The 27,832-nt window shown below is 45.6% G+C and overlaps 3 protein-coding genes across 8 annotated transcripts in view; 1 reads left to right on the forward strand and 2 right to left on the reverse strand.

Moving 5' to 3' along the window:
• The first annotated feature begins 35 nt into the window (after positions 1–35).
• LOC120788340 (keratin, type I cytoskeletal 13-like) lies at positions 36–6,222 on the forward strand. The gene is made up of 8 exons (XM_040124087.1): positions 36–512; positions 1,779–1,861; positions 2,797–2,953; positions 4,245–4,406; positions 4,493–4,618; positions 5,704–5,778; positions 5,871–6,007; positions 6,119–6,222. Exons 1-8 carry the CDS (start codon positions 54–56, stop codon positions 6,189–6,191), a joined length of 1,272 nt encoding a protein of 423 aa, XP_039980021.1. The 5' UTR covers positions 36–53; the 3' UTR covers positions 6,192–6,222.
• Positions 6,223–7,705: 1,483 nt separating this feature from the next.
• Positions 7,706–21,164, reverse strand: si:dkeyp-113d7.1 (uncharacterized protein LOC407709 homolog). Of its 6 annotated transcripts, none has more exons than XM_040124045.1 (4): positions 21,033–21,164; positions 16,416–17,130; positions 10,726–11,888; positions 7,706–8,275 (listed from the first exon to the last, which is right to left on the reverse strand). In XM_040124045.1, the coding sequence occupies exons 2-3, from the start codon at positions 16,887–16,889 to the stop codon at positions 10,764–10,766; spliced, it is 1,599 nt and encodes a 532-aa protein (XP_039979979.1). In that variant the 5' UTR covers positions 16,890–17,130; positions 21,033–21,164; the 3' UTR covers positions 7,706–8,275; positions 10,726–10,763. The 6 variants fall into 6 exon arrangements, with proteins under 6 accessions (XP_039979979.1, XP_039979978.1, XP_039979980.1 ...); XM_040124044.1 differs by lacking the exon at positions 7,706–8,275 and adding an exon at positions 8,339–8,597; XM_040124046.1 differs by lacking the exons at positions 7,706–8,275; positions 21,033–21,164 and adding exons at positions 8,339–8,597; positions 20,449–20,613.
• A 1,230-nt stretch (positions 21,165–22,394) lies between these two features.
• The window catches only part of si:dkeyp-113d7.10 (eukaryotic translation initiation factor 5B), a 31,560-nt gene continuing 26,122 nt past the window's right edge, over positions 22,395–27,832 (reverse strand). The window contains exon 7 of the transcript XR_005707219.1: positions 22,395–22,601. The gene's annotated coding sequence lies outside the window, so the exon portion shown is untranslated. The remainder of the gene's footprint in view (positions 22,602–27,832) is intronic.

Genomic DNA, 27,832 nt, shown 5'->3' on the forward strand with positions numbered 1-27,832 from the left:
ACGGGCCCACACACCACCTCCTCTTCTGCTACTCCCTCACCGCAGTCGCCGTGATGTTCTCCTCCTCGTCCTCGCGGAGCTCCGTGATTGGCGGCAACGCCGGCGGCCAGGGGCGAGCATCCTTCGGTGGAGTTCGCGGAGGCATGAGCTCGTTCAGCATGGTGGGAGGAGCAGGAGGTGTTGGTGTTAGGGTCTCCAAGGCCAGCAGGATTTTCTCTGCCGGCGGCGGCGGCGGCGGCTACCACTATGGCAGCGGAGCAGGTGCGGGTTTCGGCGGCGGTGTGGGATTCCGTGGAGGAGCGGTGGGGGAGGGCAGCGTCATCGGCAACGAGAAGTTCGCCATGCAGAACCTGAACGACCGCCTGGCCACCTACCTGGCCAAGGTGTCGGCGCTGGAGGCGGCCAACGCCGAGCTGGAGCTGAAGATCAGGCAGTTTTTGGAGAACAAGGTCGGCCCCAAAACCAGGGACTACAGCGCCTTCTACGCCACCATCGCAGAGCTGCGGGGCAAGGTGAGGAAGGGGGGCATCATGGGAAATGCTGTTCGGTGTGGCCCGTGTGGTTTTAGCTGCCGGTCCTGCCGGTGGTCCTCTTTTAACCACATTTTTATATCTTTACCAAAATCTAACCACTTTAAAAAAAAAAAAAAAATCAGTACAGAAGACAAAAACGGCCAAAGTTGCAATAATTAACTGCAGCTTTCCTTGTGACGAACTTCTCGAAAGAAAGGAGATTTTCTGGAGATAATTAGCTCAGGAGATAATTGAAGTGTAAGTTCAGGTTCCGGCTCTGAGCCTGGAAAAACGCTTCCTGACCTCAAGGCACCTGTACTAGAGGGCCATGCGGAGGTGGAGGTCTTTTCCCAGCCAGAACCGCCTGAAGTGGACACTGGTGCGACACTCGGTCACCGGACGGATGTTTCCGTAGAAACCGGTCGACCACACCTGCGTGGGAGCGGCCCGGGTGAGTTTAAGGCCACACTCGGCTGCCACGAGTGTTTGGCGTTCAAAACTTCACCGCTCTTCCGTGATTGGTCGGAGTCATGCAGGTGCGAAACGATGTCAGAAAGTCTCGATTTGCTCATTTTCCCCACAAACATAAATGATCAGGGATCATTTTAATCTCGGATCATGAGTGTCTCCAAATCTGCGTCTTTCCTTGGGATTCGTCACGTAGCAACAAAGCTTCACCTTTTTGTACTTTTGATCATAATCCGTCGCGGTTTCCTTGACTTGCATCGTTTCGACACCTGCCTTTATTTCGTCTCGTTCGCATGTAGGATAAACACACCTGCTCAGTACACGAAGCAGCATCCTGGACACAGAGCTGCGAGGGGTAAAGCTCCTTCTGGTCCGGGGTTTTTCCGGGTGGAGGTTTGTTTCTGTCTCGGAGGCCGAGGCAGGACCGATGCGGTTTAGTCGGGTCCCGTCAGATGTGACTCCGAATGGATTTTCTAAATGGGAACATTTCACACTTGTCCTCTGTCTCGTGGTCATGCGATGGTAATAAACACCAGCTCCATTCTTGTGTTGCTTCTGTGTCCTGTTAACAGAACGTGTGTGTATCTCCAGATATGTAAACTGATGATGAACACACGTGTGGGCCTTTTGCCACCTGCACCCGATGGATCTCCACTGACCGTCATGTGGTCCATCAACGATGGTTGTGTGATCGTGATCTTTGTGTGCGTGGAGCCTCTTCGGGCCTACGTTGTATTTCCGTTTGATTCTCTGATCTGGTGAAAACGTCTTTCTTGTGTGTGTTTTGGTCGTGTTCAGATCCAGGACGCCATCGCTGCCAGAGGAACCGTCATTCTGAGCATGGACAACACCAAGCTGGCTCTGGACGACTTCAGGGTCAAGTCAGTAACTGCTTCTTCGCCTTTACCTTCATCTTTCGGTCTTTATTTTTCTTTCTAACATTTTCTTTTTCCTTGTCTTTCTTCCTTTGATACATAAAAAGTGAAATTTTCTATCAAAGTCGATGCTCAGTTAAAAATAAAATCTTGGTTGCAGGTGAAAACCTCGTGATGGTTTTCTTGCTGAAGAATCAACACATCCTTTTTTTTTGTTTTCCTCTCCAACCCCTCAGGTGAATCTAAAACACAGTTAATCCACCTGCTTCAGCTTTTACCTGAGAGCAGCAGCAGGGTTTCCTGCAGCATTGCTCCCTCTGCTGGCTGCGCTGGGAAGTGCAGCGGGTGGATTTACTGGGAGAAGAAAACACGGAAAACTCAACTGACGAGCTCCAGCACAAACATTAGAAATAATAATCCGGGTCAGGGTCGGTGACAAGGGTGATGGAAATAATTAGTTGTATATCAGCCTGTAAACCCGCAACAAGTTTTATTCTGTAGGAGAGATTTATAGCACAAGAAAAATTGAGAAAGTCTGAATAATAATAATGAAATTACTGTGAAGTCAGGGCTCAAATTCAGCCTAGCAAACTCTGTAGCATCTTATAAGTCAATACTTTTCTTTAATTTGAACTATTTTATTTTTGTTTACTCATCATCGTTGTTATATTTCTTGATTTTTCTCTTTTAGTTTAAACAGTAAAATACTAAAATAATTGTTTAATTGAGTTCTGTGGAAAAAAGCTAATCTCTTTGTTCAACCTTAGCATCGATATAATTTGTCCACAAATTTGAGTTTTAACACATTCACAAAGTGTTTTCACAGGTTTTTAATGGTTCCTATAAAACTTCAGGTTTGGATTTTATTTCTGAACATGCCTGAAGAGGTTTCAAATCTCATGGGGCCCAACCTGATGGCACAGTTAACTGTTTTTCTGCAGGTTCGATAACGAGCTGTCCATGCGTCAGTCGGTGGAGGCCGACATCGCCGGCCTGAAGATGCTGCTGGGAGAGCTGGGGGCGACCAAGACCGACCTGGGCGTGCAGATCGACAGCCTGATGGACGAGCTGCTGTCCATGAAGAAGAACCACGAGGAGGTAACCGGCTCCTTATGGAAGCCGGACGCTGTTTTTACCGGGCTCTTCATTCACATCTTTACTGGTTACATGCATCATTATTTCATTAAAATGTGTTGTGAAAAGCAACATTGCCGTGGGCTGAGATTTTGCTAGAGAAATATTTACCAAATATACTGCAAGTATGTGCAATTTTAGAAGCTATCCAGAATATTAAATGATATACATACAGATGTTTGCAACAGTTTGGGCAAACTCCATATATTGATAGTTAAAGTCCAAAGAAGTAAATGCAACCTGCAAAGAAATCCTGAAATTTAATTAACGCTACAGCATGAAACATTTAGCACGTTACAAATATACCAAGCGAACATTAGCATTAGCAGCCTGTGTTAGCATTTGTTCAAAGTAAACCAAGAGTTAATGTAGTGACAAGATACAAGAAACTAATGAGTGAATTCCCATCGGGCTCGGATGTAAAACGACGTTAGTGCTAACACAAACCAACGATATTGAGAATCTAGCAGAGACTTAGCACTGTTAGCACGTTATCACAAATGCAACAAAAACAGTAACATTATAGCATGAGAACTGGCATCAGCGTCAAAATAAACTCAGCCAACACTTCAGTTCGAAACAGGAAACTCAACAATATTTAAATGTGTCAGGGTTTTCAGCTGCTAACAGTGCTAAATACAGCATGAAACACCGTTAGTTTTGGTATAATAATAGCATGTTAACATGCTGACACGCTAATTTCCTGTTAGCATTCATCTCAAAACACAGCTTGGTCATTCCCTGTCCTTGTAAAAATATATACATAAAATTAATAAAGCATTTAGCACGTTAACACATACGCAACCATTAGCATTAGTCTCAAAATATACATTATCTGCTGACATGCTAATTTTAGCCTATTTTTTTAACTTATTCAACATTGCATGACATCTGTAAAGATGAGCTCTTAGAGAAACATCCGTGTTTTAGTTTGTGACGGGACATCTCTGAAACAAATGACTGAATTCATGCTAACATTATATACTGGAAGTGTTGAGAGGCAAACATGCCGTCAACACATCGGTTTTTTTATTTTGGATGATCCAACTAAAAAATATATATTTCAAAGACCCATAAAAGTAAATGACAGTTTTTATTTGCTGATTCAAATCAAGAGAACTTTGGACACTACACAGAAAAATTAAGCTCAACCAAAAACTGTTTATTCACAATGTGAGCTAGGCATTAAAACCAGGATCAGTCCTGATCCGGTCTTGTGAAGTCTGTGGACAAATCTGTGGGTCTCCTCCCGTAGGACCTGCTGGCCATGCGAGCTCAGATGAGCGGTCAGGTGAACGTGGAGGTGGAAGCCGCCCCTCAGCAGAACCTCAACAAAGTCATGGAGGAGATCAGAGAGCACTACGAGGGGGTCGCCGCCAAGAACCGCAGAGAACTGGAGTCCTGGTTCCAGGCCAAGGTGAGGAGGAACACGGTCTGGTAAAGAGGAACGTCAACCATCCTGTATGTTTTATTAAGTTATTCTGCTCCTCCTTCTCCTCCCAGTCGGAGACCCTCAGTCAGGAGGTAGCAACCACAGAGATGACGTTGAAGTCAACGACCTCGGAGGTGAAGGACGTGAGGACTCAGCTTCAGGTTCTGGAGATCGAGCTCCAGTCACAGCTCAGTTTGGTGAGTCCAGTGTGAACATGATGTGAATCCAGTTAATGTTGATTAATATCTAGATTTTAATCTAACAAGCAGAAATCCAAACAACTTTTTCACATTACGTTATTACATTCATGTCCGGGCTTCAACAAATTAACATGACTTGTTTCCTCTTTTTGTTTTATACATTTTATGTATTTTACTTTTGTTTCTGTTAAAATCGTATATTTGGACACCTCGAACTGCTGTTCTAAATCAGACGTTGAGGTATATTAGACTTTAGAGTAGCTGAGGTGCTAGAATAATCAGTTAGTTGATTGAATAACAGTAGGATTCATTTTTTCTGGTTCCAATTTTCAAATGTGAGTATCTGCAACTCTGTGTTTTGGACTGTTGTTCGGAGAAAACTAGAAATTAAATATGTCAGTTAGGACTCTTTCCTAAAAATGGCTATCCCGTGTTCCCCAAACAGTCAATGAATAGAGAAATAAGTGCCAAATAAATGATTGTGAAAATATGATTGTTTCCCTGCTGTTGACGAGAATAGACTCGGGAAGGAAATGTCTACAGTTGGTTTGTTTAGTCCACTGGTTCCCAACCTAGGGGTCACACCCCCCCCCGAATCTGAGGGGTCGTCAGACAAATAGTGAGAGAGGAAAGAAGGAAAAAACTAAGTTCTAATATACAAATCTTTTTTCAGTTTTTGGACTTTTCTCTAATCTTTGATTTTTGGGGAATCACTGGATGGTTTGACCCGTTTCCATCTTAGGAGAAATAAGTTTTGCTTGAGCTGCTAGCAACTTGTAGACGTCTGAAAGGTGACGAGACGCAACGAGACGCTGATTTTAAATAAGAGTTCACAAGCCAAAAAGGTTGGAAACCGCTGCTTTTATCTTGAATAGATTATTTCATAAATTTATGTTTAAGACGTAAAATCTTGAACTGACAAGTCAGATAAATGTAGTGGAGTAGCAGTAGCATAAAACTGGAAATACTCAAGAAATGTACAAGCACGTAAAAGTTGTACTTTCCAAGGCTGTTCATTATTGCTTGCATCTGGTTGTCCAGCGGTCCAGTTTCTGTCCTCTAACCCGCCTGTCTCTCTGCAGAAAGCGTCTCTTGAAGCCACACTGGCCGACATCCAGGGCCGCTACGCCATGCACATGAACAGATACCAGATGCATGTGAGTAGTTCAGACTGCCGGGGTCATATTAAAGTCCGTCGGCTCATCGAGGCATCAGCACTGAGACAGAGTTTACCTGTGTGACTGTGCAGGTGAGCGGTCTGGAGGAGCAGCTGGTGCAGCTGAGGGCCGACCTGGAGCGTCAGGGACACGAGTACCAGATTCTGCTGGACATCAAGACCAGGCTGGAGATGGAGATCGCCGAGTACAGGAGGCTGCTGGACGGAGAGTGCGTCGGGCAAGCCAACGCGGCTCGTTTATGTCAAATATGAAACGAGGACCAAAAGCAGTTTTCACACGCTTCTCTAACCTTCTATTTCTGTTTGTTTCCGTCTCTCAGACATTCAGTCCCGTCCTCTTCCTCCTCCCCCGGCGCCACTGTCATCACAAAGGTCATCGAAGAGGCCATGTGAGACCAATCACACGTCTGTCTGACCCGGGCTGGAGTCACATCTCAACCGGTCACCTGTCTGCATGCTGAATCAGGGAACACCTCCACCCGATGAAGAGCGTTTCTCATCTTTATCACTTCACACTTGTTTTCTGCTGTAATTTAAACCACAACAAGTCACAGATTGTGGAGTTTGGAGGGGAAATGTTAAACTTCCTCGATAGTTTGGGTTGGGGACAACGTTACCCCTGCGCCAACAAAACCCCTCCCTGATGTTTCAAGGAATAAAACTCAACTCAACTCAACAAAAAGTATCTGAACGTTTCTGAGGAGAAACTCAAGCTGAAAAGTGGATAAATTATTAAACTGAAAGGTTCGTTCTGATCTTCGAAAAAGCAGTTTGACCAAAAAAAATCTCAACACAGGTTCCCACATCCTTGTTCCCAGAGCTTTCAACCACATCTCATGACCCTCTCAGCAACTCCATCTGCAGAGTGAGGCCTTGACATGTGGTTGAAAGCTTCGGAAACAAGAAGTGGGGATTTTTTTTTCCCCTCATGGTGGCACCAGTACTCTGTTGACCTGTGTAGCCTTTACCCACCACTATTTTCTCTGAGTACAGTACCTCATGATACGGGATGAAGGGTCTGGAGAGTGGTAGGACAGAGACAGGGACGGCAGCAGACGCTCCTCCGTCTTCCGCAACGCTCCCAAGGATTCACCTAAACTCACTTAAACCACATTCACCAAGAGAAAACAGAGCACAAGACACAGCAGCTCCTACAGCTAGGGTCAAAATCACGTGGTCTCTCCAAACCCAGGGCTACACAACCCCGCCCCAGGCCCGGTACCAGTGTCGTACCTTAACCGTTCCCCTGCTACGCCCAACCAGGGAAATAACCCCTACAGGAGGCATCAACCAATCGAGCGGGAAACGCTGCTTGAAGCCGGCGTCAGGACGTTTGCCATTAAATCGAGGCTGCCAGTCAACAGCACAAACGAAAAAAACCAGCACAAACGGTCCACGGTGCAGAAATAGTCAGGGACGCCGGTGTTAAACGCCGTTACCGTGTCAGAGGCCGTTTAGTCCAAACCAGCTGCACACCACTAGAGGTGACTGAACCTAAGAGTTACCTGAGGTTTAAGGTCAAAGACTTTAATATGAGCTCATTTTTCCACGGGTCAAATCTTTGTTTCAAAAAGGTGTCAAATCTGTGTCACTGGTTTGGGCCAGATCGTTGCACGAAGCTTTGTGCTCAGCTTGGGTTTAGGCCTGAAATGGTCTTAAAGACACGAGTATGGGCAGGGTTCAGGTCTCAGTTTTACAATGGTGCAGAAAAACCTGCCGCAAGGCTGCAAGGAAACGATATGATTACGCAAAAAAAGCGGAGAAATGGTGCGGTCGTGCGTTCCCTCCATCACAAAAGGAATTCAGCACGTTTCAGCACGAGGTCACACGAGATGTCTGCGACTTAACTAACACATTAGCATGCTAACATGCTAAACTAAGATGGCGAACCTGGTGAGTTCTGTCGGTATAAGAACTATCTGCGGTGCGGCGCAGCCTTTAAACCGGGAACTATCTGGTCGGATTCACCGTTTGCTCGACGTTAATCAGACACTTGTCTTCAGCGCGCGACAGCTTTCGAAACTCGGTACTCCGGACTACGGCAGTGTGTCGCTGCCACCAATCAGCTGCTCTGTTGTTGGGACATGTCATAATGAGATCAATTCCATGATATTGACATATTTCCAAGTTATTACAAAACATCAAATAATTCAGTCTTTACAAGAAATTTTTGTTATGACATAATAAAAACCAACATACAGCATCTTGTAGCAAACTTTCATCACTGTATCCTGTCATAACCAGAAACTTCTGTACGGTGTTAAAGAAAAAAAAAAGAATTGATCACTGCCGCTGTGGCTTCCAGCAAATATGTAAAACAATTTAGAAACAACAAAGAAAAATACACAGAATAATTTGGCATCTTGTAATAATGATCTCACCATCGAATCTCATAAAAACAAGAACATTTTCTCCAGAAACTGAGCTGAGAACCTTCTGTCACAGTGGCTATCAAAACGAATCTGAAACGTCTCAGTCTGCATCAAAAAAAAAAAAAAAAATTAAGTCCTCAGGTTTGAAATGTAAAATAACAAAAAGCAAAACAGACGCCAACAAAACACACCACAGGAAAGAAACCCCCAACAGAGCAGGACGTGCCATTAGTTTCTTTAATAATTCATTTTCCAGTACAAGATGCTGCATCACCTTTGTCTTTTTTGCTGCAGTTTTTTTTTAATAATTTTATTAATTTTTTTTAGGAATGACATTATCAATAGAAGATTTGTACACAGTGAGTGATCCGGACGGGGGAGGCTGGGGGGGTCCTTTGTGCTGATGCTGTGTTTGGTCCTGTTGGATCTGGAACGATTTTAATTTTTCTGCTAAAAAAACTATAGGAATGTCATATCAGCTGATTATCAAACAACAGAAAGATCACTGTGTCCTGATCGATCAATACTGGTCAATAACAAGTATCAAAATTATATCATCAGATTTTTTAACAATACAGTAACAGAGTGTACGCCTGCGAGTACCCACACCTGTAAGTAAAATACTAGTAAACTGGCAGCAAGTACTCAAAAAGAAGTACTCGCACTTTGTTGGCAAAAGACTGAAAAGTACTAAGAGTTCAAGTACTTTTACTGCTGAGGAATCTGAACCAGGGCCCCGTTTACCAAACGTCTACTTTCTTCAGCTAAAAGGAGTTTCCCAGAAGCATCGTAACTTCAGACAATCCCAGAAATGATCGTAGGTTAACGATCGTAGCGGGTTCAGAGCTTTTCAAGCCCCAGAACCTGCAGGAGGAAATAAAACTTCACGTTTTACTACAGTTTGAACTGTTTGTTGTTCATGTGCAAGTCGACACTCTAACCGTGAACTCTGGTGTTCCGTTAAATTACATTTGATGTAAAATTTGTGATTGTTAAATCAAACAAACTCAATGACTGGTTTCACTTTGCTCCGATGGAGAAAAGTGAAAGCTACCACATTTTTTTTTCCTCTGGCAGTGTCAATATCTTCACCTTTCAGAGTTAGACTCAGATGCAAGTTTCTCCGCCAAAAGAAAAAAGAAAAAGAAGCTCTTGCTAGAATTAGGGCTGCAACTGACAATTATTTTCAATTGTGATTAATCTGCCGATTATTTTCATGATTAACTGATTAATCGATTGGTCTACAGAATGTCAAAAATTAGAGAGAAATCATCGACCCTCACAATCACAATCTCCTAAAGCCCTAGGCAACGTCATCATTGTGTTGTTTTGTCCAACCAACAGTCCGAAACCCTGAGAGATTCAGTCTACTGTCAGATCGTCTCCGGCAGCTGCAACACATCTGGATCTGTTGGAAACCGGCCGCAGAAGAAACGTCTGCCACGAGCAGAGACTGAATGTTTAGTTTAACAAAGTTTCTTTGTTAAACTGACTTCAAGCCACTAACACGGATCAACTAGAGCGGCACCCAGTGGAGCGCGTGCCTCCTCTCGTCAGTCGGGCCAGATACCGACGAGTGTTCAAGAAACGCCCACTCTCACTAAGTTAAGGAAAGTGACAAAAGAATCCCTGGATCTGCCGTTTTAACCGGATCGGCACCAAAAGGAACCGGGTTCCTCCACAAAGCCTGGTGCGAAGCGGTTCAGTAGTTTGTGCGTAGTCCCGCTGACAAACACGGGCGGAGATGAAAAGGCAGCAACTGACGGTTGGTTCATTTTCAAACTGAACGACTCCGAGTAGAAAAGGTTCCTTTGCCTTGTTTACAACTTTTCTGCTTTGTGACGTGTGTGTGTTTAATACACAGTGTGTCTCACAGACACCACGTTGCTTTGATGGGCTCTTAACGGCGTGTACCCGCTCCGAGGTAAAACTTCGGGAAACTCGTGCAAACATTTTAAAGCGTTTGGGAAAAAAAAAAAAAAAAAAGCCCACGATTAACTTTCGAGAAGGGTCGTTATCAGTAAACGGGGTCCTGCTCAGCTTCAGAATAAAAAAAAAGAAAAGAAAAAAAGAAAGTACTCAAACTCGGTCGCTGAAGTATTTGTGCTTGTGTATCAGTAAGTACTCCAAAATAAGTACTGGTACTTGGTCCTCGAGAGAGAGAGAGAGACAGAGAGAGACAGAGAGAGACAGAGAGACAGAGAGACAGAGACAGAGAGAGAGAGAGAGAGACAGAGACAGAGAGAGAGAGACAGACAGAGAGAGACAGAGACAGAGAGAGAGAGAGAGAGAGAGAGAGAGAGAGAGACTACCCTCACTACAGTTCAGACAGACCAGTTTCAAGATTATCTACAAGCCCCTCAGTATCACACCCACCCACAGACACACAGTACATAACGTGCACACACACACAGACACTTGCATAAGAGCAAATCAGTCAGAGTCCACCCTGCCCACATATATAATGCAAAAAGAGCACAAAAGGTATGAAAATGTAAGAAAAATTCATAAAGGAAAAAAATTTATAGATAATATTTATAAAAAAGGAATAATACTTTGTTTTTCCGCGAGGTTAAAGGGTATGGAGTTTCTCTTAGCTACTGTCACTGCCCATGGTGCTGCTGCTGCTGGTGCTGGCCGTGTCCGCTCGCTCTCGTTTGTGGATCTGCTCGTGTGCTTTGAGGTGACCCGACTGGCTGAAAGTCTTCCCACACTGGGGGCAGGCGTAGGGCCGCTCCCCCGTGTGGATCTGCTGGTGAGCCTTCAGGTGCCCGAGGCGGCCGAAGCTTTTCCCGCACTGCGTGCAGCCGAACGGCCGCTCGCCCGTGTGGATCTTCTCGTGGGTTTTTAAGACGCCGGAGTTGCTGAAAGTCTTTCCGCACTGCGAGCAGGTGAAGGGTTTCTCGCCCGTGTGGATCTGCACGTGGTTGCGGTAGCTGGTCTCCTTGGTGAAGCTCTTGCCGCAGTGCTGGCAACAGTACGGCCTCTCGCCCGTGTGGCTCAGCTGGTGAGCCTTCAGCTCCTTCGACTGGCCGAAGCTCTTCCCGCAGGTGACGCAGATGAACGGACGCTCGCCGGTGTGCAGCCGCTGGTGCGATCGCAGGTCGTCGGCCTTGGTGAAGCCTTTGGGGCAGTGGGCGCAGACGTACGGCTTCTGGCCCGTGTGGATCAGCTGGTGTCGTTTGAGGTTCCCCGCCTGGCCGAAGCTCTTGCCGCACTGCGAGCAGGTGTACGGCCGCTCCCCGGTGTGGATGCGCTGGTGGGTTTTCAGGTTTCCCAGAGTGCTGAAGTTCTTCCCACACTGTGTGCAGGAGAAGGGCTTCTCCCCCTGCATGTTACGGGGCTTCCTCACCGTCGGGCTCTGGGTTTTGGTTGTGATGACCAGACTCCCTCCTCCTCCCGCCTGCCCGGTCACCGCCGCCGTCACCTCCGCGGACGTCTTCCCGACCTCCGCCGGCTGCAGCTCGTACAGCGCCCCCCCTCCAAACTCAGGGTCCAGTTTGCCCATGCCGTCCATCAGCAGGGCGTCGGGTCGGAGCTTGTTGAGCTCCGTGCGGAGCTCGGCCATGTGGATGGACTCCAGGCCGTTGTGCTGCAGGTGGGTGGACATGGTGTTGGCCTCTGGGTACTCCGACTTCAGGGAGCTCAGCTCGGCGGTGTAGTAACACTGCAGGTCCACGTGGTGGTCTGACTTAATGTACTCCAGAGTGTCCGTCACCTGCAACGAGAACACACGCGGCTTCAATTAAAAAAAAGATTGCTTCGGCAAGGTTTCATTTCGCTTGAACTACTCAGTCCTTCCTGAAATACCGGAAATACGCTAAATCGAGTGACGCATCAACAAACGGGTGGAAGCTCACAAGGACCTTATGGTCACAGCAGCCTGGTAGAGAAACGCTGGCTGCCTGCTTCGATACCAATTGGTTGTCGGTGGTAATAATGCCGACCCGCAGCTTCTCCTACTCTGACACTCGGCAGGAAAAGGCCCCCGTTTTTTGGAGTCTAAAAGCTCCATTTCTGATTGATTTTGAAATGAAGCAGCCATATCACCATAAAGCAGCCGACAGAAGTAGAGCAAACAAAGTCAAAGAGTAAAACCGATCGTTATATAACGGCCTGTCTCTAGACACCTACAGCTCGTCTGTGGCTTCTATGTCGCAGAGAAACCGGTTGTCAAAAGCTATTTGTGTCCGGCGTGCTGAAGTGTCCTTAAGCAAGGCACCGCCACATGTAAAAGCAGCTACGGTCCAATTTAACAGGTCAGAAACTGGCATGGCAATTTTATTCATGTAGCACAAACTCAATGTGCTTTACACTGAAAGACGAAAAATAAAAATATAGGCATAAACATGAGCAAACATCCAATGTACGCACGGCACACAGCAATAAGAACCCAAAAACACCAGCGCAATCAAACAGAAATCCCTGCCCCATCACAGTCGCACACGAAGCAACAAGAGCGACCGTACGACCACACACGGTAATGAACCGTAAGCTGGTTCCAGAGAGCAGGACCGCAGTAACCGAAGGCACCCTCACCAGACTTGGACCTAATTCTGGGTACAGCTTGAAGACCTCCGTCTGATGACCCGAGGGGCCCGATCGGGTCTTAATCAGCGAGCAGGTCCGCGATGCACTCAGGAGCCAAACTGTTAAGCGCTTTATGGACTATTAGAGGGATCTTAAGGCTGATTCTGTTTATAACCGGGAGCCAATGAAGTGACTAAAGCACCAGAATAATTTGTTCAAATTTTCACGTACACGTCGGGACTCCGGCTGCTGCATCTGGAAAGAGCTGCAGCCGTCCTGCTGATTGTTTGGATAATCCAGCAAACGGAGCGTTCCGCTAGTTTAACCGGCTTGGGATGAATGCATGAACTAGTTTCTGAGAGTCGGTTTGCAATATGAACGCTCCGAGTTTTGATATTCAAAAGTTTCAAAGTGACAAAACACTGTTCTAGTCATATTGGTGAGATGAGTACCCACGATGATGCCAAGGTTTGGGACTTGCTCGCTGTAATTCACAGACAGCGATGCCAAGTGTGAATACTTTTTCTGTCTCGGACTTCTAGGACCAACTACGAGTATCTCAGTCTTGCCTCTATTCCGCTGTGAAAGGTTTCTGGACATCCAGCAATTAATATCATCAACACAGTCCGTGAAATGTACAGCTGTTGTGGGATATATCGTTTCTTTATGATACCAAGTGGGAGCATGTATAGGTTGAAGGACTGAAACCTTGTGGAACCCCAGAGAAAGATGCTGGTTTCTGAAGATTAAAAACTACCTATTGAAAGCTCCTGTCCACCCTCATCTACCATCAAGACTCTCTGTGGTTCCAGTAAACTGGAGGGACAAAACAAGACATGTGAAGACGTCATCTTGGACTCAGAGACTGTAAACTGGCATTTTTCACTATTTCCTGACATTTAATGGACAAAAAGATTAATTGAGAAGAAGCGGCGCACAACCCCGCCTCACTAACCTTAACGAGGGATGAAACTGGAGGAACTCTCGTTATCGTTTTGTCCACAGGCCACGGTGACTTTCCACCATCTCATCAAAGGTGAGCTGATTTTACAAAATTATCACAATCCCAACCAGGTCTCAGACTGACGCCTTTATCCAGCAGTGATGTCGCTGGGTCTCTCCAGGGTTTTTCTGACCACAAACTTCCAGAAATCAAACATTTTTTGACCAAACAGATCCTAGGCTCAGACACTAAAAAGGCCCTTTTGCACTTTCCTGCTTGTGTTTCTACCTCATCTGACGCATCGTTAAAAACAAAAAGGATGTAAACTGGTGATCGATTAAAAAAACCACCGCGATGAACACAGCGAAACAGCGACAGAACCATGTGTTGTTCTGTGTATTTACTGTTGCGTGACGGATACAAACACCTCTCTCCAGAGTAGACAGACAATCTGCCCTGTTTGATGTTTACTTCTGCTCTAGTATGTAACTGCATTCAATTTAAAAAAAAGGCAAATAAATTTGTCTCATTCACTTGTTTTGATCTCTACATTGCTGGTCTCTCTTTCATTCACACACCCACTTAGACTAGTGGAGACGCTGAAAACATAACTTTGTTTTTAAGCTCAGTAAACCGTGCAACAAAGGGCTGATCCTCATCCTGATACTGATACTACTAACCTCAGAACGTAAAGTCCTACCCACAGACTATGGTTGTATCCTGTTCAGAAAAAATACAGAATGTGCAAATGTGGCACAGAAAAGTAGTGAAGTAGATTCTGAGCAGTGTTTGTGTTGTGAGCAGAGAGCCGTGTGTGGGTGTGTGTGTGTGTACTTGTATCTTCGTGAGGACCAGATTGAGTTATACACCCTACAGAGTTAAGACATTTTGGGAAAGTGAGGACATTGTGTCCGGTCCTCACACCTTCAAAGGGCTGTTTTAGGGTTCAGAACTGGTTTTAGGGTTCAGGTTAGAATCAGGTTTAGGTTGGGGTCAGGGGCTAAGGAATCCCTCATGTCAACGAGTGTCCTCACAAAGATAGAAGTGTGTGTGTGTGTGTGTGTGTGTGTGCGCGTCTGTCTGAAGCAGTTCAGTTGTAAGCAGGTATTTGTTTAAAAGGATTTGCAGCCGTCAGTTAATGATCTTAAGATCTGGAAACACACTGAGCTCAGCAGGAGAAGATCCTCCATCAGGGTTAGACTCAGACTGAGGCTCTGCAGCAGGAACCATGAAGACGGAGACGCAAGAAGAGCGACGTGAGTCAATATGATCTCAAATGATCAGTTCAAATAATAATAAGACAACGTCCTCTCTTCCCTCTAGTAGTATCTGTACAGTCTGTTCTGGTTTTATTTGTCCAGGTTTTCAGATCTCTGTCTCTGAGGTTTCTGGCGAATGGATTTTAGTTTGTGGTTTTCACGACAGCAACAGCAGCTTCTCTTTCCAGAGACAGTGGCCCCGTTATCATAAATTTAGTCTTTCCTGAAACTCATCCAATTTCTGTTGGGCTCCATGGCGGCGCGCGCAGACGCAGCGGCCTCTGGAGGACCAGATATTTCTGGGCTTTTTGTCCGATCTTCTGGAGGTCGGGTATGACGGACTATCCGGCGTCAAATCAACTGCCGCTGCTTTGCTTTCATTGAAACGCGGCTACACAGCAACATCAGGGACCATGGACTAAGCCACTACTGCGACGGGGACTCATCGCCGTCTGGTGGGACCGGTAGCAGGGACTGTGGGGAAAGGTGCGCGGTCCGACGCCGGCCCGTCTGCAGAGAGGAGCCCACCGCCGCCGTTACCGCAGAGGTCTGCCAGAGCCGTACGGCAGCATCAGCGAGCAACGCGCAGCACCACCACGACTTCTCGCCGTCTTCGGTCACGAAACTTTCAGCACTGTTGCTGAAATTGCGCCAACACGTCACGTTTACAACAAGAGGAGCAAACACACTGGACCCCGTTTACATCCAGGAACCGCATTTCCTTTCCCTGCGTGTACGGTATGTCAAGCACGTGTGTGGAAATGACAGCAGACCTGAACCTGAACCTGAACTCGGCAGTGCAAAAACCTGAACTGACTGGGTTTCACCTACATACATACAGTTTGCCCAGAAGCAGAAGATTTAAACGAGTGAGAAGGTAACACGACCGATCAGAAAGGACTTTTGATCAGGACATATAACGCAGTTGAGGATGTGTCCATTACTGGTGCTGCTAATAAAGTTGCCTGGCCACCACAGATACTGCCCCAACATCTCAGGCAGCTTATTGTAAACTGTCAGATTTTTAGTCATGTGCATCATTGTAAATGAGACTTTGAGGTTTTCTTCCTGGAACTAAACTTGAAAGTCTCGTAGTTTGAAGGTTTAGCAGCGTGGTGTAGACGAGGACGAGTTGTGCAACTTGTGTTATTGTGATTAAGTTACACTGAAGCACAGGTCTGCACAGCAAACCACAGCGGACGAGGATCAGGTTTCAAGAATTAAATGGATTCTGCTGTAAAAACATTACTGTTCTTCTTTGATCCGTCTGCCGATCGTTTTCTAAACGAATTGAAACATGACTGTAAAAGACACTGACAGGACCCACGGCTACAACTTCCTGTGTCTTTGTTTTGTCTGAGCAGCCGACGTCCAGTGTTCAGTTTACTGTTTACATGACAGACAATGGCAGCAAATCAACACCAATCACATAACTGGCTCTTTCAGCCCTGAAACACATCGCAGTCTACCTGTGACCAGGTGTGACCAGGTGTGACCAGCGTCCATGTTTTACCTGGGAGATGTAATCGAACACGGAGCTGGGCTCGTAGTGCGACTTGTAGTCCAGCTCTGTGACGTCGCTGTGGTGAAACGGGCCCAGGTGGTGGTTGCCGTGGTGACCGTGATGCTCAGACTTGATGTAATCGAGGCCGCTGATCTCCATCTTGATCTGGTCCTGGCCCAGCTCCGCGGTGGACAGCGGCTGGATCTCCGACAAGTCCACCGTCCTGATGGGCTCCAGGTCTCCGTCCTCCGGCTCGCTCTTCACACACGGCAGCATCACCAGCGGCTCGGCGATCTCCGCCGCCAGCGAGCTGAGCGTGGGCGTCGGGCAGTCGGAGGAGAGGAGGGCGAGAGTGGGCGCTGGGGCTGAGGCGGCGGGGCCCGGCCCGCAGTCTACCTGCAGGGAGGGGTCCAGAGGCGGGGGAGGGGAGCCGCACTCCGGGGGCAGGCCGAGGCTCAAACACTCAGTCTCTAAGTCTGTCATGGTGAGGGGGCGGAGCTAATCCTCCTCACCTCACTCCGTTCAGCACCTGAAGTATCGCTGAGGTCCACCTTCTTCCTCCTCTCCTCCTCCTCCTCCCTGAGTCCTTCCTCCACTCCGCCCTCTGATGCCGAAGAGAGCGACCTGTCCTGAGAGAGGAGGGGCTGGGAGGTAGGGGGCGTGTCCCTGAGAGCCTCCTCTGGGAATCCAGTGGCGTCACCACCCACACCTGACTGGGACCGGCCTGCAGAGACACAGGTGAGATTGCAGTGAGGCTTACAGAGACTCAGACAGACACACTGCAGTTTTTATTAATCACATTTTAATGGTCCTGCCTCCTCGAACAGAACCCGTGACGTTTATGTTCAGAGGGTACGGATCCAGCGACCGCCCGCGACGTGGAGCGCCGCGGAACCTGAACGCGAAGCCTCGCGGTTGGTTTTGTTCGGAGATCATTCCAGTAAAGTTTATTTAAAGGATTTTGCCTAGAAGGCAGAACGGTAGTGTTGCTTTGTGTAGTCATACTGTGCACAGAAAGTAAGAAAAAGTGCAGTGAAAGTGAGTTTTATATCACAGCTCAGTCCGAGCCAGACTAGTCCAGAACAACGTGAAAAATACTGCTGCAGTAATATTCAGTAACATCCTCACTTCACTTTATAAAAATCTTGTGACCGCGGCCATGAGGGAAATCAGACCACGGAGCTGCTCAGGCTGCAGACGACCCAACTTTCTGACCTGCCAGAAATCCGACCCATCATCTGACAGCCAGACCGCTGATCATTCAGGCAATTAATCGGATGCCGTGACCTCAAACTGAACATCTATGGCAGAAATTTGAGGTTAAAATTAGGCCAAATCATACAGTGTCTGGGTAGGTATTTCTGGCACAACTTCACCTGCTTCCAAGATGCACAGAGAAATGAAAACGTCTCCAGGGGTCAAAACTGTTTTAGTATAAAGAACAACAATGCATTTCAGCTTGAGGCCTTCATCACAGTCATCCGGAAACTTTACAGTTTGAAATTACAGCGAGGTTGCTCCGTGAAATAACTGAATTATGGGGACAAAAAGCGTTTTGTTTTTGCCGTGAACACACCGACAGATGAACAGATTTTTATCAATACATCGGATCTAAAGGCTACAAAAACACTTTAAATGCCTAATGCCTACTTTATTTTATTAGTGCAAAGTACAGACGTCCCAAGCTGATCCGCAATATAGCGCAGCATTTCACTGCATATGAGAATGAAAATTAGTGTTTGCATGTTAAAAATTACTTGGACAGTGTCTGGCTGAGTTCAGACACTGAGGCTGGTGAAATACACGGATTCTCTAAACAGATTTGTTATTAAATCTGTTCTCTGTCCTCTCTTATTAGCAAACGTCTCCAGCAGCAATGTCTTAAATGTGCAACAAACCAGCTCTTAGTTTTCCTGAAAATTACATTTCATGTTGCATCAAAACTCATTTCCTCCTGTTGTAGAGATTCCCGTTGATGGCGACGTTCAGCTCAGAAACGACAAATAACCTGATCTGTTTTTGTTTTTTTTAAATATATTCTAGCCGTTATTAACTTTATTTAAAGCCATAGATACACATTTTAAAAATCATTCATTATTTCTGACACTAAATGTGCCGAGGAGTGCATGACAACATGATTGGAGTGTTTAGATCTTTCCTTTGCCCCTCACCGCTCACACTTGAGAGCTGAAAACACAATGTCTTTGTCTAACCTTAAATAAACACTATTTATTTCTGGTGCACTCTGTTCTGAAATAGAATTGTAAGCTTTGTTTTCATCCCCCATTTTTCCAGTTTTTATTGAAATTTCAATTCAAGTCCAGTGAAAAACCTTAAATGGTACAAAGGCCAACAGTAAAAAAAAAAGTTTGTGTCACCAAAACCTGAACAATCCTGTAAACTTCGTAGAAAACAGGCCTTTCTCAGGGATGAAGAAACTGGTTCACTCACAGCTTTTTGCTGCAGCAGTGTAAGGAAACGAAGCCTTGAAAGTTGAAGCAAACGATTCCTACAGGAGCCACAACTTTAGCCCATGACTGACAAACCCTCTGCGTTTACAAAGGCAGAGTAGGAACAAACTGCGTTGCTACACCCTCCGATGCATCACTAGGTCAACACTGGTGTCAGACTGGAGAGAAACGGACAAGTAACTGAGGAAGACCGACTGGTTGGTCGGGGCCTCGTCCTACAGCGAGATAATGACCCAAAACGTTAGGAGAACGGAACCAGACGACGGCTTCGCGTGACGGAAGACCAGCACAGTCTCCGGACCTGGACCCCGGGGAGCCGGTTTGGGATGAACTGGACAGAAGGTGAAAGCAAAGCCACCTGCAGGTGCAACACGTCGATGGGAACTTCTGGAGCAGAGTTGGGACCAACGTCCTGAACAAGGTTTGATTTCCACTGTAGAAAGAAACGTCGGCAGTTCAGCTGCCGGACGAGTCGGAAATTTAGATTCAGTTTAGGACTTAAGAGTCAGTGGTTCTATTTGTGTTTGTCCTGTGCTTCAATATCAGGAACACAGATGTTACACTATGTAAACTTCAGTAACAAGAGCAAAAATAGAGGTGCTCTAAAACTCTTGTCCAGTAGTGTAATAATCATGACGCACTGTTTCATACAAGCATCACTTGAAATGACAGCTGGTTATTTTCATTACTGTTTCACCTGTAGACGTTAGTCTATGAGATGACAAATATAACAAAAAATGTCCATGGTAACCTCCCAGAGACAAAGGTGACGTCTTTAAATGTCTTGTTTTGTTCAAGCAACAAACCACAGATATTCCGTTTGTCAAGGAAAAGCGGGTAATGTTCTGCTCTGAGAGGCTGAGACAAGAGCATCATTTATATTCTTCTAAAATTTGCTGGAAAAATGACTCAAACTTTTAATCAGTCATCAAAACCGTTGCCAATTGTTTTCCTGCCGATCAACTAATCGTTCCGGGACTGGAAATGTCGCTAAAGGGCAAGTTGTGGCCTTAGAAATCAAAATCAGGCATTTCCACCAAAGTGAAAGTTTCACACCAGCAGAGGGAGGAGACGCGGTTCTTTGTTTGAAATGTCAAGTTTTGTGCAAGTTCTGCTCCGGTCGGACAGATTCTGCTCCAGCACCGAAACGGTACATGTAGACCGGACGCTTGGCCGTGCATGACCCAAACTCCTGCTACTACCGAACTGAGGTCCTGGTGGGAGCTGCAGCGGCCTCCCCGCGCAGACACACACACACTCACACACTCACACACACTCACACACACTGAAAAGTTTGGAGGCAGCCTGGCCGGTATCAGCCCTGGCAGCCGCGGACGTCCAAGTACGACGCTCTGCACTTTGACAAAAAGAGGCCGGGGTGGTTCAGCGGCGCTCCGCAGCCTGCCGTCCGTCCGCCCGCTCCGCGCCGCCGTGAGGCAGCGGGAGAGCGGACTCTCGCCGGTTACCTGTCTCTTCAAACACTCAGGTAGCCGTCTCAAGTCGCCACGCAGCCTCTGCACAAATTGACTCCAAGAATCTGGCGGTGATTTTTTTTTTTTTTTTCTCTTTACCTCCCCCCTTCTTTCTCGGGATGTTTCTGGCCGCTTCGCGACCTCACCTCAGTCTCCGGTTTGTGCGCAAGAACTTTTTGTTTCACCGATTCTCGGGCTCAGAGTGAAAACTCCCCGGGACAGAGGAGGGAGATGCGTTTAAAGCGGCTTTTCGGGCATACAAAGACAGGGCAAGGTGCCATGTCTAGCTAGCTAGCAGAGCTAGCCAGTGGCCATCTTGTTTATCACACTAACGTCGTTCGCAGCCAGCTAAGCTAACCAGCGGGGCTAGCTGATGTTAGCACGGGGTGAGAGCGAGAGTGAGGCGGGGAGCGGAGGGGGGAGCAGCGGTCTTGCACGCTGGCCGGGCGCAGCGGGGAGCGGCTGACAGCCCCGACACAAAAGAAACCAGTTGTGTCAAACGGCGAAATCCGTGCGGCGGCCGACGGAGACACTCGCGGGCATTATCTGTCAGAGAGCGGTGCAGCCCGTTAAACAGGCAGGAAACCGAGCCGAGCGGAGCGGCAGCGAGCGGCCAGGACAAGAAAAGGAGCGCACCGGAGCCGATCGGGCGGGTAATCGCGGCGGGGGGAGCGGTACGTTACCTGCGGGTGGTCCGGTGCATGGCTGGCAGTCCGCCTCGGTTCGGTCCGCTGTCCGTCACTTGTAGCTAACTCCGCCGGACCCGCCACGTCCACCTCGGCAGAACAACCCGCCGCCTCTCCTCCTCTCCTCCCCTCTATCACTGACTAATTCCGCTCCCTCCTTCCCTCCCTCCTTCTTACCTTCCTTTCCTCCCTCCTTCCCCTCTCGCTTTCTTCCCCCCTCTCGGTACTCCTCCTTCCTTCCTTCCTTCCTTTCCTCCCTTCTTTCCTTCCTTCCTGCCTGCCCACTGCTCGCTCGTGCACGTTACCCGTTCGGGCGGGCATGTAGGTAACTACGGTAACGGCGGGAGGTGGGTACAGTTTCCAGGGGGCGCGCGCAGAGCGAGTGCGCGCTCGCTACATTGTTACGGAATCCTCCTCCTCCTCCTCCTCCTCCTCCTCCTCCTCATCATCATCATCATCATCGTCGTCGTCGTCGTCGCCGCCGCCGCCGTCGTCGTCTCGAGCTCGTTCCGCTTCTCCTGTTCCAGCTCCACGCGCCGGTGAATGAATGGACGAGCAGCACGCGCCCCGCTGCGCCGGGTCCGTGCCGTCAGGTGGCGGTTTTTACTGACGAGGGTCCGGACCGGTCGCGGGTCCCGAGTCCTCCTCAGGGCAGCGCAGAATTCAGCTCAGTCAAAAACATTTATTCGAAGTTTAAAACCGAGCCAAAACCTCACTTTTTAATTCGGGACGTGGGACGAGTGTCACCTCGTCAACTTTAACAGAAAACCTAGATAAAATTTAATTATTTCTGAAGTTGTTAATCCATCCGTCAGTTTTCCGGCTCCAGGCACGGACGGATTATGAGAAAATGGGCCCCTGGGCAAAGACGGGAAAAAGGGCCCCCCACCCTCCTACACCGGCAACCGGCAGAGACGCGAAACGATTGCACGTGGTGCATCGGTTGCAGTCACGTTGCGTCCGTTAAAAAAAAAAATCTCTCAATATTGAGACAAACAAATATCTTGTAATTATGAAACCAAAATGATGAGAGCTTATTATCGACCTATTGTCAGATTATAAGTCTCAGTTAAGCGGAAATGTCTCTGGTGGCCAAATGGTTACAGTGCATCGTACATAACCGCAAAGTCCACGGTTCAAATCTGGCAAATCAAAAACGCCAAAGACAAAATCTCTTAAAAAAATAAGAGAAAATATTTTCCCGCATCACGTGATTTTGAGAACTCTTTTATCTCATATCTTATTTTACAAGAAAACTTCTTTTTATGTTCCCAAAATGTCAGACTGGTCCTTTAAAACTTTGTTCAGTCAGCGGAGAATAAATGAGACTTGTCAGACCCGGCTGGGTAGTTGTGAACATTTATTGTTTTGTTTGAATGTTAACACTAAAAAGTACCCGTTCTCATCGACTAAAACAGGTCATAAAAATAAAAAAACTCGCCATCGCCATCGCCTTCATCATCCTGGCAGACAGTTGGAAACTTGGCGTAAATGACATTCAGACGGTGCAGCTGTGATCAACACGGGGCACAAGGTAAATCAGCCAAACACATCAGTGAATAGTCACTATTTCACTGGTTAAAGTTGTAAAAACTTGGCAACCATTCACTCAAAACTGACATTGGTCACAAAAAAGTCAAAGGTCATATCAATTTTGAGTTAATTTCCACAGTGACTGACAATGGAAATGAGCTTTTTCCATAATCACTCAACTCCAGCACTTTTTTTAATTTTATTGTTAAATAGGAAACTCCTTTGGATTTGGTTTTATTCGAGCGTGGAATTACAAAAAAGGGCACATTTTATCAAAAGTATTGCATAAAATCCAAACACCGAGATGAACTCTCTGTCACAAACAAAAGCAAGTCAGTTCATCGAGATTACAGAGGGAGTAAAAAGAGATTTCAAATAACAACAACAACAAAAAACCTCCAGGATTTCAACATTGTTTCCCTGTGTCATTATAAACATACAGCCTGCTTCAAAGTAAAATAATTCAAAATGAAAATAATAAAAACACTGAAAACATCCCTTTCGTCCCCCCCGTTCTCACGTTTGCATCGAACAATAAAAGGACCTCGGATCGTTCCCTGAGGAACGCCGGGATGAAGTAAACTCCAGCTGTACTTCTACAAACTGAACACAAAAGGTTTCTTTCAGGAGCCCTTCAGGATTTTTTTTAATTTTTTAATTTTTTTTTTTTACAAAGACCGACGCCCCCTCTGGGCTCCCAGCGAAACTCTTACGCTAAATTTCTTCCTTTTACTTCCACTGAGTCGATTCCCTTTCACTCTTTTTCACTCATTCACAGCCCGCAGTTTCAACCGAGAGGCTGAACTGAAATAACATCTTTTTCTCTCCACGTGGGAACCACACAACCACTTTTCAGAAAACCGCCAACAAATAAAATACAAATCGCAGGAATCGTGAGGTGCTCTGTAGTATGTACACATGAATGGCGTCTGAATGCGTCTCAGTGCTGACAATTATACGACGTTTGACATGTTAAAACTAATTTCTTTGAAGGTCCTCCTTTAAAATCCATCTATGAAGAGAAATGCATCTGGTTGAATTTATTTAAAAGTCACAAAAATTACTTCACAACCATCAGTCACAAGAAAAGGAAAAAAAATTTTTTTACAGACGCGCATCGTCATATTCATCGAAAAAATAAAAATGAAAGAATTTCTGGTAATTATCAGATGCTAATTCTTAATTACCAAAAAAACGTTTAGAATTTTTCCTGTGTCTGTATCACATAATCATTACAAGAATAGATGTCTTAATTACGTGATCCGTTTCTCTGCATCTCATATTTACGGGGTGAAGATGTTGTGATTGTGAGATCGTTTTCCCAGGATCACGAGATTTTTCATCATAATTATGAAAAACTAAAAGAAAAAGTCTTAATTACGAGAAAACATCTCAGACTTTTTACTGTTTCACATAATTAAGACTTGGTATTTCATAAATATGAGATAATACCTCATAATTTACAAGGTAAAGATTTCGTAATTGAGATTTTTCACAAAACGATGATCAGTCTTCTCTTAATTATCAGATGCTACATTTTACGGGAAAACGTTTTTGTTTTTTTCCTTGTCCGTATCACGTAATTACGATCTGGCATCTCCTAATACCAAGAAAAAAATCATCATACAATTCTGAAAAATGCCATCTCGTAATTACGCGATCTCTTTGACGTCATCCTTGGAGTTGGTTTTGGAGAACGTATGAAAAACTCTCCTCAGGAAGTTTTAAGTTTTTGGACTTCGTGAAATCAAACTTGTTCTGTCGACGTCGCTAAGTCATTGTTACCCTCAGTATGAAAAGATTAAATAAAAATTGTGTTGGTATTAATCTACGGGGTCCAGGCACTGAGCTACAGACAATAAAAAAACAACTTACTTCCAGGATTTTGGATTTTTTTTCCCCTGACAGATTTGGTTACGGAAATCATTTTTATTTATACGCTCGTGTGGGTTTTAGTTTCAGTAACACGTTGTGTTTTGTTGATCTACACTTCATAAACTCAAGTTTCCCTTCTGTGTACTTTCGACCAGATGCATCTCTCTCTTTTATGGCTTTGTAAACAGGGACAGGAGGAGCATTGATTGGTTAACAGGTCACGTGGTGCGGCTGCTGTCAGGAGAAAACCTCATAATCAACAGTGTATCTAATATTCACCTTTATATTCCCTTTTTTTTTTTTTATTATTTTACCAGGAAACGCACTGAAGTGCAGCGTTCGCTTCAGGCAACAGTCGAAGTCAATGCTCGGAGATACCAGGTTTTCCTCTGACAGCAGCTGTATGCACTTTATCATCTGTACACAGTGCAGTGAAGCAGCTGCTGTCCTGTAAAAACCACACAACTGGATGTCTACAGACTCATTTTTTGTGCGTTTTTGGTATAAAAGAAAATTAGACAAAAAAAACAACAACCTGATGCACCAAAGCATCAGACAACAGAAAAATCATACGAAAGCTTTTGTGCGTATTTTATGTTTCTTGTGTTTCTACCTTCCTATTCTGCGATTTTTCATTTTCAGCTCCTTTGACTTTTTCCCCCCATGTTTGACTTTGTTGGTTTTCATTTGCACCTGCCTTTGTGTTAGCATTGTTGCTGTTAGCGCTGTTGTTGTGGTCTCTCTTTTCCCTGTTGTGAGCTTCAAAACTTAGTTCAAAAGTTCTATGCGAAAACAGTTTATCGTTATTGTCTAACTATTATTTCGGAAAATTGCAAATCCTGATCAATTCAATCAAAAGAGCAGACCAAAAACACAGAGTAACGTATGAACACAATGTTTGAACATCTAGTTTGTGTGAAAGATTTCAAAGTAGGTAAAACACCACAGCAAGAATCACCAAACAAATGTTTCCCTAAAGACTCAGAATAATCAGCTCAGTGCGGAAGCCAATTTTCTACCGTGGAAAGAGACGAGACAAACTATCAAATAAGACGACTGGTTACGATTCACGGAACAAAAATACTCATGTTGAGTGGAAAGGAGGAGACACCGAGTCAAAACTTTGACTCACCAAGTCAGAAGTATGAGAGAGTCAGAATGAGGGGTTTTAAGTCACAGTTCTGACCGAGTAACATTTTTACCTGCTATCTCATAATTTTGACCTAACATGAGTATTTTCATTTTCATCGTTACTAATTTTTTCGTCCACTTTCCTCGTCTCGGCATAAATAAGCTTCCACATCTCAGGGCGTCCCGTCGAATCCTCACAAACCTTTTAAAATCTGTTACGCGATTCAAAAGCACGGAGCTGCCCAACTATTGAAAGACAATATGTTTGAGTCATGTTTTTAAAAAAAAATATCATCTCTAGAGACGCCAGGGCTCTGGGCAAAACCAACGTGGGAGTCAAAACTGTTAAAAACATATTTCTGTCTTCAAACCTGAGAAGTTGTGTGTTTGCAGTCGCGTGGTTTTTACCCGACAGCTTCAGGCTCCGTTTGAAAAAGCTGAGACGCATCGAAAATGACACAGAAAAAATAAAAATATACACGTTATCGTAGTAAACTATCAACGCTGTACATCTGCATGAGGTAACGAGGTCTGTGTGGAAAGAGGAAAAAAAAATTTACATCTGAAATGTCTCACAAGAAAAATGAGGTATGTGAACACGAGTGGAGGCTGAAAGTGCAACGAATCAGAGAAAGCGAAGACGCTCGGAGTTCGCAGAAAAGCGGTTGGGTCATTCAGATGGTAGCAAGGCAGACGACAAGCTTCCGTTCTTTAAGCAGCGTTCAGAGGCAAAGTCACGAAATTAAACAGTAAATTATCAATGGTCACATTATCAAATGAAAGTAGGATTTTACCCGAGAACAGCCGGGTTCATGTTCCACCACCTCAACTTTTTCCATTTGTGATGTTTTTCGTGGTTTTTTGTTTTTTGTTTTGTTTTTTTGCTGATGAACGTCAACCAGCAGGCGTGAACATGCTCTCCTCAACAGTTCTTCAACCAATCAAACTCCGGCCGCTCAGCAGAGTTCGGGCTTCGTATTGCTTGAAATCTTTGTTCAAACGAGTAAAAACAGAATCGCCCTTTCACTAGAAAAAGTCTCACCTAGCACATTTACAAAGCATAAAAATGACGGATCCTTTGTGCTGAAGCATCGCAGAGCAGAGACACCGACACGTGAAAGTTTCCCAGATAAATGGCCGGTATGGTCACAATCTCAATCCGTCCTCCCTCCATCTCCTCCTGTCGTGTGAATGCTAGAATGGAGGCTCGGACTTTGGCCAGTGTCGAGCCCAGGAAACAAACAGATGAAAACGTGGGAATGATTCAAATAAAAACTATTACGAGCCTGAGCGGAGTCCGATATGTTTCTGGGGAGTTTCTTTAACGAAATTCAGTTTTTCACTTTAACTGTCGCCTCCACTTTCTTGACGACTCTTGCCATTTCGTACGGTTTGACCTCGGACCTGCGCATCGTGTTTCATCTGCGACATCCCCTGAACATCTTTTAACGGATCAAAACGACGTTTGATCTTTTTCCCCCGAATTCCTAATTTCTAATAGATCGGATACAGTGAAGGTGTGTTCCTGCCACTGCCATCAACAGAAGTCACGTGAGAGCAGAAGTCATTGATCTGAGGGCTCCACACGTTATCCTACAGCAGATGGGAAAGTCACATGGTCCGACTCTTTTCAAGGAACCTTGAGGCCCCCTCCCTCCCCGTCGCACAAAACGGTCAACACCTAAAAATCGTGTCTCGATTTTAACTCACCGAACTGGTTAAAATGGGAGAAAACTTAAAAACATTACAGAAAGAGCAACTTTTTCAGCAGCCGGGGGAGGATCCCAAACCCGGAGACCGTCATCTAAACGTTCGGATGTCACGCGTGATGCATTGACAGCTGGATCGCGGAGCGGTTTCTGAACGCTGCCGCGTCAAAGTACACGTCCGGATATTCGAGCTCCGATTCTGCTAGAAAACATGACACGATTAACATTTGGTTGTTCTTCAGAGAACTGTCAAAATTGTTCAAGCTTTTCGTCAAACTAAAAATACTAAACGTTAATTGGTTCCAGTTTCTACAAGGGGACAATTATAAACTGAGTCGCTCTGCATCTTGGGACTCTGAGACCTAAACGTGAATATTTGTCATTATTCTCATTTATCTCTGAAATGTAAGAAAGCCCGTTTCTACCGGGAATATAAGCACAGATAAAACGTTAGGGATTTTTAAAATAAGAATAAGAATTTAAGTCAGATCCATGTGACAGTAATCAAGGCTTAGTAACTTATAAATCTGACTTAGTAGCTCAAATTTT

This window comes from Xiphias gladius, chromosome 3 (genome assembly GCF_016859285.1).
Source record: "Xiphias gladius isolate SHS-SW01 ecotype Sanya breed wild chromosome 3, ASM1685928v1, whole genome shotgun sequence".
Classification (NCBI taxonomy): domain Eukaryota; kingdom Metazoa; phylum Chordata; class Actinopteri; order Istiophoriformes; family Xiphiidae; genus Xiphias; species Xiphias gladius.

Excerpts from the sequence above, each read along its gene's own strand:
- si:dkeyp-113d7.1 (XM_040124045.1), bottom strand. The coding sequence starts at position 16,889 with ATGACAGACTTAGAGACTGAGTGTTTGAGCCTCGGCCTGCCCCCGGAG. Across the intron at positions 11,889-16,415 it reads TGTTCGATTACATCTCCCAG|GTGACGGACACTCTGGAGTA; the intron begins GTAAAACATGGA and ends TTCTCGTTGCAG.
- LOC120788340 (XM_040124087.1), top strand. The coding sequence starts at position 54 with ATGTTCTCCTCCTCGTCCTCGCGGAGCTCCGTGATTGGCGGCAACGCC. Across the intron at positions 4,407-4,492 it reads AGTCCTGGTTCCAGGCCAAG|TCGGAGACCCTCAGTCAGGA; the intron begins GTGAGGAGGAAC and ends TTCTCCTCCCAG. Across the intron at positions 4,619-5,703 it reads TCCAGTCACAGCTCAGTTTG|AAAGCGTCTCTTGAAGCCAC; the intron begins GTGAGTCCAGTG and ends GTCTCTCTGCAG.